The following is a 12,494-nucleotide window of genomic DNA, read 5'->3' as shown; positions in this document are numbered from 1 at the left end:
AATGCATATAATTTGCATGTGCACTGAACAATGAAAAAACAGATTTGAGAAAATGTCGGCCCTACTATCGGAAATCATTGACATTTTGTCCTAATTATTACAGAACAAATGTTGAGTTCAAACCATTAAAGAAATACTAATGTTCCCTAATTGTACAGTATATTCAGTCGCTTTCCACTCGCACTCGATGTCCTTTTCCGTCCGTTTGTTCTCACTTTTTTTGCCGAAAGTAGTCTGAGAGCTTCCCTGCAGCCTTGCTGCTCAGCAGCCATCTGTTGAGGTTTCTGTGCCAGGCTCTGTGTGCCAGATCGCATCCCCCTATCCAACCCAACCTTCTACCCCGGCTGTCGGCCTTCCTCCCCCAACAAACCCCTCATTGTCACACAAACTTCCACGCTCGCTGCCTTCACTTGCCCAGTGTAAATGAAGGGGCACGCGGTTCATTTGAGTCAGAAAGAGGCCGGGGGGTTGGGATGGAGTCTTTTATAAACAGATACGTCTTGTTTTGCCCAGAGTGTACCTCCTCTCTTATCTCTTGTCTGACCGTTAATGGTTGGATGGTTGTGTTTACATGGGTTTGACTCCCAGGTCTCTAATGGATTAAAAAGGCTCTTATAGACATGTTGAATTAAAACTACTACCACTGATATGAGGGTTGGCAAACATAAGGATTTCCAACATGTAAGACCAAAAGAGAAGAAACACAGTCAGATCATTGACATAAATGTTTGACATCCTATTATAACTCATAAAATGTCCCATTTTCTTTATTTTCTCAAAGAATATCTGAATCTGCCTTTGCAGAGTCTTTAATGATTTACTGATCCCGCTGACTGTTTTTATGCTGAGCAGCTCGATGTTGGGCTAACATTAGCATATTTCTTCTCTATACTGATCACTTAATTTCTTATTTCAACATGTTATGAGTTTCAGATAACTGTTTAGACAAAAATTAAGGGAGTTTTTAAAGCAATTTTTGACTAGCGTTTCATCTGCTGCCTTCTCTGCTGAGTGTGAATGTCAAGACTTTTCTATAAACTAGCTGCTCAAATTGTAGATTCACACCAAACGTAGGATTGCATAAAATCGGACTGTACATGAAACAAAAAGCATCTATCATTTAGTCAGAAAATACAGATCTGGAGATGATTCTTGAGATCAGGATATTCCTGGGTCAACTTTGTATTAATGTCAGCATAAGATTAGCTGATTGACATCTCTGACGTAAAAGTGACATAAAACATAAATATGAACTAAGGCAGGACTGGAAATAATTAGCTTTGAGACAGCCAAGTATCGTCATGATGGAGGTGGTTATTTATGATTTAAACATATAATCCTAAAAGAGAACATTATGCACCCCAGTGTTTCTTTCTTTTAATCCAGGATGGTTATTCTGCCCTTTTTTACTATCTAGTTTCTTTCACAGATTTTAGATAAGACTGTTCAGAATACCAGAGCAGTGGAAAAATACATTTATTAAAAACATTTACTTCATTTATTGAGATATTCCAAAAATATTCTTGAAAGCATAGATGTTTTTTTTATTATAACTATTTAACTACTCTCTAGTGATTAGCTTTATCCGTTGCAGCAAATTTTGCCTATATTGTCTTTTCCCATTTGCATTATTTTGTCTTAAAGTGACAGCACACCATGACACAGTATTTGAGAACAATTATGTGTTTTAAACTTCTGAAACAAGTTGCGTAAAAGTACACAGCATGCTTTGCATACAGCTGAGTATTTTTTAGCCAGGTATTCATTATAACTAACAAAAAAAACTGTAATTAAATAATTTCAAGAGTTTTACTAAGAAAATATGCATTTTTAAAAGATTGTTAGGGGACATTGAATCATCAAATGTATTGGTAATACAATAGAATAAAAAGCTTGAGTTCTTCCCCAGCTCTGATTAAAATGTTCTTGGCTTAAACAAGAGGAACAAAGAACCACCAGTTTCTGAACCTCAGGTTGTATAAGTCCAGAAGACTCGCTCAGATCCCACTGATGTGTCCTTTTGCTGCCTTCTTGCTCGTGTCTCAGCAGTTCCAGTTTTACCTGCTGGACAGGTTGCAGAGCTGCCCGTCTAATGTCTTTCTGTGACAGCGAGTCACTCAAGTTTATTAATAGCGTTGTAGTTACCACCCGTTGATTCAGGGTTTGTCTCTTTTATTAGGAGTTTCCTTTGAATATTTAACACAAGAGCTGTTGAGTTTGACACGGGCGGTCTGAAAATGCTGCCACTGGATGTGGTCAACTTTGTATTGATGTCAGCATAAGATTAGCTGATTAACATCAGCAAGAAAAACATTTTACTTCTTCCTTGAGTTAATTTTAGATATTTGTCTGAACATTTTTTTTTACTTGTTAGAACTTGTTTGTTGGTTAGTTTTATGAAAAGCATTTTATATTAATTAGTCACAATAAAGTTAAACACGTAGTGCTTGTCTGTGTGTATTAAGTGGCGTTAGTTTTTTTTTAAATGCCCATAAAAACTCACCAAAAAACAAACGTGCAGCCGATGCAAGATAAAGTACATGCAACCTACTATGTGGCATGTTTGTGAAGAATAAAGATGTCCAAGATCTAATCTAATTTAACTCCTCTCCTTTTAGCTCAGCAGCATTAGCAAAGCCATCAACAACACAGAGACGCCTGTGAAGGAGAAACATGCGCGACGTATCCTTGAAACGGTTTCATTTTCATCAAGGTTACAAAACATAGTTGGCTTCAGAAAAACCTCTGTCTTTTGGGTTTGCTCATGTTTCATCTTTGCCTTTTGTCTTAAAATTGATTTTTTGTTCTGATGTCTCTTAGCAGTACCAGCAGTAACGCTCATGTTTCGCACCCATTCAGTCAGTGAAATGTCAAATTTGGAAACCAGTTTGCAATTTGCCACATATGTTGTTAGTTTCTTTTAGACCATGACTCTTAAACTTGGAAAGAATTTTTGCAGTACCCATTTTGACCCTTTTCAGAGTAATGCTGCCTTCAATTAGAACTGGCATCTAAATGCAAAACGACATCCAAGTGGTGGATGTTCTCAGTTAGAGAACATCCACCACCAGTTGTGATGGATGTTCCCATCACATCCATCACAACTGGATGTGATGGGAACACCTGAACTGGAATGAGAGAGTGAATACTTGTGGTACTACAGTCTTTGCCAAAGACGCTGTAATAAATTAAATATTTAGAATATTGGTCATAGCAAAGAAAAGCACAGAGTAATGGGATGTCATCGTTTTGTCGGAATCATCCAACTCTAGCTTGAGGTGTGAATAAGCTCTCTGTAGTCATCTGTGAAGAAATATTGGACAATGAATGTTGCAATGTTTCCTCTTCTGAGCCTCACAGGCCATTTATTTTTGGTGACGCCAACACAGTCATCACCAATGAAACACATTTGAATGAAACAGCAGATTTCATGTTTTTTTAAATGGTGTGCAGATTGAAAAACTATTTGTTTTTAGTAAGCAGGATTAAACTTGAGAGCTACTATTCTTCTGCAACACACCTGAACTCTCATCAGCACAGCATTCATTTCTGAAGGAGCCATTCATTCGAGTCAGGTGTTTTGGAAAATAAATATAATGCAAATATCCCAAAAAAATTTTTTTTAAATTTTATATTAAATTTGTTATTTTTGAGAATTGTGACACAGTTGTGTGGTAGTTTGTATTTTCCTTAACAGCATGAGCAGGAATCATCTTGGGGACTCACAGGGAGAAGGGAGCCTACACCTTCTGGTCCTACTCTCAGGGCTTCCCTCTGGGCACCAGCTCCATCCTGTGCTGGAAGTTCTGCCATGTGCTGCACAAAATCCTGCGCGACGGCCACCGCAATGTAAGGCGACCCGCACCGCTTTACCTGATTTAAACTGTTTGCAAGTACAGGCAGAGCCACTGATTATTCTAATCTTTCTTCTTTGATTGATTTGATTCTTTTTAAACACAAAGCTTTGTGAAAAATAAAATAGGAGCAGTCCTCTCTCTCGGTGAATGTGACATTAGTTGAGCTGTGCATTTAACCTCTGCAGGTTCTTCAAGACTGCATGCGGCATCATGGTTCTCTAGCTGAATATGGGAAGCTATGGGTGAGTCCTAGTGTATATATATATATTTTTTTTTAACTCTTCATGTTTTTAAAGTTTTTTTCTTGTTCTATAATTGTTTCCCGCTCGTTTCATTTCAAGAGCCACCTCCATGACAAATATGGACAGCTAGTGACTTTGTATATCAAGCTCCTCTGCACAAAGATGGAGTTTCATGTAAAGGTATATGCATCATTGTCACACTTGTATAAGGCAGAAACTTTATTGTTCTGCTCTGCTTACTCAGAATAACTCATAAAAAGCACAAGTTGTTTTGGTTGCAGAGTGCTAAACCTCAAGCTTTGCATCTTTGCAGCATACGGAAATCCCTCCAAACCTGGAGGTGAAGGACGAAGTGCTGGAGCGCACTGCGGGGACGGACATTAATAATGTGTGAGTTTAAAAAAAAAAAGTTAACCTCTGATGAAAGTAAGCCCTTTCATATACCTTGCAGAGTCAGAGCTCCATTGTGCCGTGGTGGGGCCTCCATCCTGAGTGACAAAGATATCGCCTTCTGTCCTGCAGGTTCCAGCTCACCGTGGAGGTGTTCGATTACATGGACGCTGAGCTGAAGCTGGCCGAGACAGGTGATAGCTAAAACCCCTCCTACCTTTTTTTTCTGAACTGCTTTCTGAGGAAAGAGAAACCTGAGCTGCAGCTGAGGACTGCTGCCTGCAGACATGATCTATTTATGCACAAATAATGGCCTCAATCAAGAAAGGTTAAAGTAAGAAGCTGACGGGCTGCATCTCTTCACACGGACTGGGAACAATTCCATGCAAAACGTGACTGAGCCAACTCGGTTTAGCTTGAACTCCTCTTTACTTGTTTGTTGTTTCACCATTGAGGAAGTGCCTGCACTCAGAGCTCATTAAAGTGATTTCCTACTGTTTAGCAGTAATGACATGTTTTTCCCAGGCTTGCAGGGCGGAGGCCCAGAATCACAACACCAGGAACAAATTGGAATGTGCTTTGGAAATCGAGTGGATTAAAAAGTGTTTTCAAGCTTCGTAAAGTTTTCATGTCGGCTGTCTGAGCATAGCCACGTGTTTTCTGGAGCTGGGATTAAAATGCATTGTTCCTCAGTGGGAACTTTAGGTGTAACAGTGATAGAAGATTGAGATATGCAAGTTCAAAGAGTGACAGAAGTATTTCTAATAGATGAAAAAACAAAATTAAGAATAATGTTCTGTAGAGTAAGGTCAAAATGACGCCATAAAATACTGAGAAATTTTGAAAATAGCAGACTCGAATCTAAAGTGTCTCACATTTTAACTAAATCATTACATGTGAAATTTCTTAATTATGTATATTCAGTAACATAATTATCAGGTGCAAATCAAACATTGTGAGCGTATTGATTTATAATGCATATCATTATTTTTGCTTTTCAGTTATTTATGTTCTTAAACATTTATAGTATTTATAACTTCTGTTGAGTACAATAAAAAATGTCTTCAATTATTTGACATTGTTACCTTCTTGGTAAGGTACTTTATTTTAATTTGGCTCACTTTTCAAACAATGCTCCAATTCCTGAACCAAAGTAGTGAAACAGAAATGCAGTGGGTTCATGTTTGAGAAGGCACTGAATCTTAAATGTCTTTGCTTTCTCCTGCAGTGTTGCGGCAGCTGAACTCTTCCATCGCCGTCACCAGCCTCACGTCGGGTCAGTGTCGCCTGGCTCCGCTCATCCAGGTCGTCCAGGACTGCAGCCAGCTCTACCACTTTAACGTCAAGCTGCTTTTCAAGCTGCATGCCTGTAAGAACGCCAACTGCTCTGGAAAAATACACGCAGTCGATCTGTATGTGCGCCTAAAAACCTGCATCATGATTCCAGGTCTGCCTGCTGATACCCTACAAGGACACCGTGACCGTTTCCGTGAGCAATTCAACAGGTCAGTGAACTCATCAAAGTTTTTTGTCTTTTCTTTATTCAATGGCCATCTGTAGCATAACGTTGATCCACCCAGTTACAATTAAACACTGAACTCTACTTTCAGTAAATAAAACTTTGATAAACCAACACCATGTTGAGTGTAATTGTGAAGTTGAGGGAGAATGAAACATGGATTTAAAAATTGGAAAGTTTGGTATGCAGTTATATTCAGCTCCCTGTAGTCTGATGCTTCCAAATAAAATCCAGTATCGATTATTATTTTCAGAAAGATTGTGAAACTCCAGTAAAATGCATTGTGAGGTTGTGATGTGGCTAAATCTATAAATAAAAGAATAGTTTTGTAATGGACCACATCCCACATATTGTGTGTTTGTATCAGACTAGATGATGTATTTTCGGTGGCGTTGCTTTTTGTCAGATTGTGCAGATTTGTTCATATTTGACTTAGTAATATGGTTTACCCCATGCAATAACAGAAAGGAACTAGAAATTAAATTGCTGATGGATTATACTGTGCGTAATGTATTTGTGCATTGTTTGTTTTTGTTTACACAGCCTGAAGAACTTCTTTAACAGAGCCAGAGAGATGGTGTATTTCAAGAGGCTGATCCAGATTCCCCGGCTGCCTGATGTAAGAGAGGAAAAATGGCTGCACTTCTGCTGAGTCACAGCGACATTTTGGGTGTTACAGACTTCGCTGCAAGTCACATGCTGGTTCTGTGCTGCCCATGCCGTCATCATTTAAATGAATGTGTTTTCTTCCAGTCTCCACCAAACTTCCTTCATGCAGCAGCACTGGCCAAACACGTGAAGCCGGTGGTCGTCATCCCCGACGACGATGATCAGCAAGACGACGATGACGATGAGCCAGAGCCGCTCATCGAGGTTGAAACCTTGACCCCCAGCCTGCAGTCTCAGCCTCAGGTGTGTTTCACTAGTCACAGGTGTATGGATGTACACAGTCTGCTACCTGCTGTCTAAATGCTTTGGAGTTTGTGTTTTATTCAACAGGTGGACATTTTTGATCAGGCGTTTGGGCCTCCAAATGGAGGCTTTGATGAGAGGTAAGCTTTTAATTTTTGAATTGATTGTTATGATTTTAGTCCCAGCAGAGTGTGACTGGTGGTGGTTTCTGTCTGGCAGGGATCTCCAGATTGAAAGCCTGAAGTCGGAACTTGAGCTGCTAAGAGCAGAGCTGGAGAAAGTCAAAACGGAGGTGAGGATTCTAGAATACCATGCCATAATGCTTCAGTGTAGGAATTTATTTTTCCTTTGTGTGTGACTGCAAAAAGGCACAATTATCTACATGCAAAGGAATCCGGATCATGTGTTTTCCTGGATGCAAATGCCAAATGCCACTCCTGACGTGAAGAATGTGGCGAGCAGACTCTGAATGTCAACTGACCAAAGTCGCCTTGTGATGAATTGTTGTGTACAGATCGATTCTGTTTATAATATAATACTCTGCAAAAGTATTCACACCCCTTGAACATTTTCACATTTTGTTGCAGTGCAACCACAAACTGAAATGGGTGTGTGTGTTTGCGTGCGTGTGTGTGCGTGTGTGTGTGTGTGTGTGTGTGTGGGAGGGAGGGTATATGAAAAGCAAAATGGAAAGAAAATGAAACATGGATTTTTAGTTTTATTTTTACAAATAAACATGTTAAGGTTTAGCATGTAATATGTAAGCCTCAAAGGGTTTTTTAAGAGAACATTTGAGAAAGAATTACATCACGAAGAGCAAGGAACTTACCATACATGTCAGGTAGAAAGTTGTGGGGAAGTTTAAAGCAGAGTTGTGTATAAAACAATATTCTGAGCTTTAAGCATCTTAGAAAACACTAAATGGAAAATGGAAAGAGAATGCTGCAGCTGTACCAAGGCACGGTCAACCACATTGATGGATCGGACAGACATTAAAGGTATTGACAAAGAAAGTCATGTTGAATACACAGCAAACGTGTGTTTGGTATTTTTTGGCTTACGGTACGTACAAAATGCTAGGCGTGATGGAAACTACACTGCACATTTTCATGAACACACCACCCCCTCTGTGAAATGTGGTGGTACCTGCATCATGCTATGGAAATGCTTTTTCCAGCAGGGACAGGGAAACTGATCAAGAGTTGATGGGGAAAATATAAGACAACCTGGGAGGAAAAACTGTTGAAGGCTGAAAAAGAGTTCAGACTTTAGAGAAGATTCACCTTCAAGCAGGTCAACAAACCTAAACATCCAGCCGGAGCTAAATTGGAAGAGTTTAGATCAAAGCGTATTCATGTGATACGATGGCCCAGTCAAAGTCCTGACCAAATCCAGATGCAGTGAGACTTGAACACTGATGTTCAGACTTTAATCTGACTGACCTCAAGCTGTTTTGCAAAGAATAGGGGAACATTTTCTGTCTCTAGATTTGTAAAACTGGTAGTTAGTTTGTGTTGATCTGTCACTTAAATCTGACAAAATGCTGCAGGGGGGTGTCAAAATCTTTGCAAGTCTTTGGATTTTGACCTAAAACTGCTTTTCTCAACTCTTCTTCTACTTTCTGGTCCTGAAGGCTCAACGCTACGTCACGCAACTCAAGTCCCAAATCAACAGTTTGGAGGCAGAGCTGGAGGAGCAGCGCATGCACAAGCAGCGCGCGCTGGTGGAAAACGAGCAGCTGCGCATGGAGCTGGAGGCGACCCGGCGCCGGAACGCAGAGCACGAGAGTTTACAGGGCACCTTCCTGGAGGCAGAGAGTAAGATGTGTTAATGAAGCACTTTGTTTGGCAACTCCTGCAAGCATGAGCAAGATAATTCAACCTGATCATCTCTGAATGTGAAGGAAGGGCGCAATCAACCGAGCAGCGATACAACAAACTGAAGGAGAAACACACGGAGCTGGTGGCCAGCCATGCTGAACTGCTCCGCAAGGTACAGACTCCAGACTCGCTCAGAGATGTTTGCTTTCAGCTAGACTGTGGCCAGCCGGCCTTCTGTTGTAACGCTGAGTGTGCTAATGTGCCAACAGAGCGCAGACACTGTGAAGATGCTGTCGGTCACCCAGCAGACTCAGGAGGAAGTGGAGCGGACAAAGCAGCAGCTGAGCTTCGAGGTGGAACGAGTCAAACAGGAGGCAGATATGAAGGTTGGTGCTTGTTCTTTAACTGGGATCACAAGAAATGTGTGTGTGATTACATTAAGCCCCACGCAACTTTATTTATTTTATTTTAAATAAATAAATGTGATATTTATTTTATTTTGCGGGATAGATTTTGTTTTACGAGCACAGCGGTGTCCCAAAAGAGCATCTGAGTTGAGAAATTAAGCAGGGAACATCAAAAAGACATTGTATGGAGCTCCAGTAGTGCCAAAGAAAATTTTAGTATAAAGTTTGGTGGTCTTAAAAGGTTTTCTGTAAAATGGCCTGAATGTGTTATTCTTGCTATTGCTTTTTTTTGTTTGTTTTTACAATATATTTCTAAAAAAAAATTACTCTAATTAGAGTCAAATATGGCAGTTTCTTGTTGTTTTATTATAAATGGATAAAAATTTTATGTGGATATTTAAACAAATAAAAAACAAGCAACTGTAAACGTGTATAAATCATTTCAGCAAGTAAAAACACAAGAAATTTCCAGTTTTGTAGCTAGTGCTTACCTGTGCCAAACCTCTGTAAATTTGCTTTAGTTTATCTCAGCTGCATCAGTCTTTGTCCACAGATGGAGCCATGGTTTTCAAAAGTTTGTATCCTTAATTATGATGTATCTAAAAGGTTCCTATATTGCATAAGGCCAAAAAACTCTGGTGAGGTACAGAAAATCCTGATTTCATTTTCCCTGAAAACTGTTGCAGCTACTGTGACACTTATACTTCTGATGGAGTCTCCTGTTAGCTTTACTTTGATACTAAGATTATTGAAATGGTTTGTAATTGCTGATTAAAAACTAAATTAGATTTAGCTGTTATTTTAAACATACTTCAGAAAACCCAGTGGCGCTCATGAGGTGGTGTCTCTGCAGATGGAGGAGCAGAAATTTGAGATGGAGCGACTGAAGAGAGAGCTGGAAGAGAAAATGGCAGAGGTGACACGGGTGAAGGCGACTCTGCAGAGCAGCGAGATGGTGAGAGAGTGTCTGCAGTTACTTCACCAATGTCCTGCTAAGTCAGCTCCATTCAGAGTTATCACCAGTTCTGCTGGCGAGGCGCAAGACTTTTCCGCATGGATTTTTCCCTTTTTCACTCACGGCCATCTGCCTCTTCTGGCTTTCCTCGTCACCCTCTCTTTTCTTTCTCGCCAGACGTCATTGGAAATGAACAGCGGCATGACTGCTCTGCAGGCAGAAAAGGAGCGCCTGATGCGATCTGTGAGGGAGAAGGAGGCAGAGCTGTCATCTCTGCGGCAGGAGGCGCAGCTGCAGCAGTCGTCACTTCAGCAGGAGCGGGAGAGGAGCAGCAGAGAGCTGGGAGAGCTGCAGGGCAAACTGAGGGAGAAGGTCAGTCGGGACGCAGGAGCCCCACTGCGTTTCATTTTAAAATAAACAGACACGATCACTGTAAATGTGAAATGGACCATTAATGGTCACAGAATGTGAATGGGAGCTAGAAAGAGGCTCTTAATGTCAAAACTGTCGTTCTGTTACCGAAATTGTGTGTGTGAGGTTACTTTTTCTAATCTTCTCAAATCGGTGACAACTTAATATTTTGTTTTTAAACAAGTGATAAATGTCTAGTCTAATGTCTAAACTGTCTAATGTCCAGTTTATAAGCACCTTGTGAAAAGATGATCAATAGCTGAAGTTTTGCCAGGGTCTATATGGACACCAGTGGATATCGACTGAAAAAGAAAAACTGAATTCAAATTAATATCAAGCATCACTGAGTAAAATATTTTTGAATTTACAGTTTTTTGTTTACATCAGGGGATTTTGTCTCTCCATTGTCATGACAGTAAAACGCGTCGCTCTTCAGACAAAACTGTTTGAAGTCACAAAGGTTTAAACAGCAGCCATTAAAACCTGCTATGTTTCCTCACTAGCTGCTAGGAACTGTGACTTGATCACTCTGGATAGATTTTAATTTCAAACAGCACAGCCCACTGACGCGAGTGGAAACTATTCATTTTTTAAATATTATTGAAATGTTAAAATAAAAAATGTTAGGAACAAGACGGCGCTCATCTTTTAATAACCATAGTTTTTACTTTCTTTTAAATTTCATCATAAGTAGGACCACTATTATTCAGCAGTTTCTACCAAAAAGCAGTAAGGTCAAAAGGTATGTATAGCTCTGTCAGATTTTGATTAAAATTATTATTTTTTGACTAAGAAGTTTGTTTGTGATCAGAATGGAGCCTGATATCAATCAAAAGACAATAAAGCCATAAAAGGAGTATCATGTAGATTTTTGTTTACCTGCTAAAAAAATCGACATAAAAATATTTATTGGCAACATTACAATCAAGCCCTTTGAAGAACTGCTGACCAACTTTATGAACATTTATCCAGTGATGAACTCAAAGCCTTGGCATCACCGTGATTTGGCTGTTTTCAAAACAATCTTATCAAAAGCATCAGCTTCTTTTGTGTCTGCTGATCTATCCGGAAGCTTTGCTCAGCTGAGATCCAGAAGGAGGCCCAAGATGATTGCAACACTGCAGATTAGTCATTGTATTATGGTAAACTGCTACAGCGACTTATCACACCTACAAACAGATTAATAGTCTCACGTTTTAAGCTCTTTAAAAACACTGATGAATTGCTGTTGGGTTGGATGACTTGCACTGACGCTTGCATACTGTATGCGTTAATCATTGTTTTTACATTTGTGCTCTTCTTGTGTGCTTATTTGTAGACCAGTGTGGAGGAACAGATGAAGAAGAAGCTTTCGGAGGAGCAGTTTGCTCTGCTTCAAGGCACCATATCAGAAGCTGAGAACATCATCCAAGATGCTGTTGCCAAGCTGGATGATCCTCTGCACATACGCTGCACCAGCTCTCCAGGTCCGACTGCTGCAGAATCCACATACCTAAAATTAAGAGCAGATAAATCCGTCATTATAAGTACAAACTTGATGTTGACATACAGCACTGCGTGTATAAAGATTTTTGATTTAGGTTTTGTTTCTCCTACACACAGATTACCTCATAAATCGAGCGGAGGCCACGTTGAGCTCAATCGACAAAATGAAAAAGGGACATGGAGATTATCTGCACAACATGGAGGGTGAGTTCCTTCTCCTCATGACGCAGTGTGGTGAGTTCAAAAGGTTATCTGATGTAACCATCTGCTCCCCTACTTTATTCTCTCGTAACCAGACGCCGGCGGGCTGCTGAGGTCTCTGACCCAATTCTCCCACTTGGCCGCGGACACGATCGTCAACGGCAGCGCTACGGCACACATGGCACCCACTGACCAAGCAGATCGTAAGAAACACTGAACTGCTGGACACATTTCACACTTTCTCCTTACATGCATATGTCTGCAGAACCATTAATTTTAAAGCGAGTTTATTCTT

The 12,494-nt window shown here is 40.2% G+C and overlaps 1 protein-coding gene across 1 annotated transcript in view; it reads left to right on the top strand.

Moving 5' to 3' along the window:
- Positions 1-12,494, top strand: part of hip1rb (huntingtin interacting protein 1 related b) — a 46,298-nt gene that overhangs the window by 27,829 nt on the left and 5,975 nt on the right. Inside the window, exons 3-22 of the mRNA XM_008418571.3 lie at positions 2,619-2,682; positions 3,707-3,849; positions 4,043-4,099; positions 4,199-4,279; positions 4,413-4,489; positions 4,622-4,683; positions 5,718-5,858; positions 5,937-5,994; positions 6,552-6,627; positions 6,762-6,920; positions 7,008-7,060; positions 7,140-7,212; positions 8,554-8,737; positions 8,824-8,912; positions 9,010-9,126; positions 10,001-10,102; positions 10,280-10,474; positions 11,832-11,979; positions 12,116-12,202; positions 12,295-12,402. Of these exons, the coding sequence (XP_008416793.1) occupies positions 2,619-2,682; positions 3,707-3,849; positions 4,043-4,099; positions 4,199-4,279; positions 4,413-4,489; positions 4,622-4,683; positions 5,718-5,858; positions 5,937-5,994; positions 6,552-6,627; positions 6,762-6,920; positions 7,008-7,060; positions 7,140-7,212; positions 8,554-8,737; positions 8,824-8,912; positions 9,010-9,126; positions 10,001-10,102; positions 10,280-10,474; positions 11,832-11,979; positions 12,116-12,202; positions 12,295-12,402 (2,074 nt within the window). The remainder of the gene's footprint in view (positions 1-2,618; positions 2,683-3,706; positions 3,850-4,042; positions 4,100-4,198; positions 4,280-4,412; positions 4,490-4,621; positions 4,684-5,717; positions 5,859-5,936; positions 5,995-6,551; positions 6,628-6,761; positions 6,921-7,007; positions 7,061-7,139; positions 7,213-8,553; positions 8,738-8,823; positions 8,913-9,009; positions 9,127-10,000; positions 10,103-10,279; positions 10,475-11,831; positions 11,980-12,115; positions 12,203-12,294; positions 12,403-12,494) is intronic.

This window comes from Poecilia reticulata, chromosome 9, assembly GCF_904066995.2.
Source record: "Poecilia reticulata chromosome 9, P_reticulata-male-v2, whole genome shotgun sequence".
NCBI lineage: Eukaryota > Metazoa > Chordata > Actinopteri > Cyprinodontiformes > Poeciliidae > Poecilia > Poecilia reticulata.
This window is presented reverse-complemented; position numbering and strand designations above follow the sequence as displayed.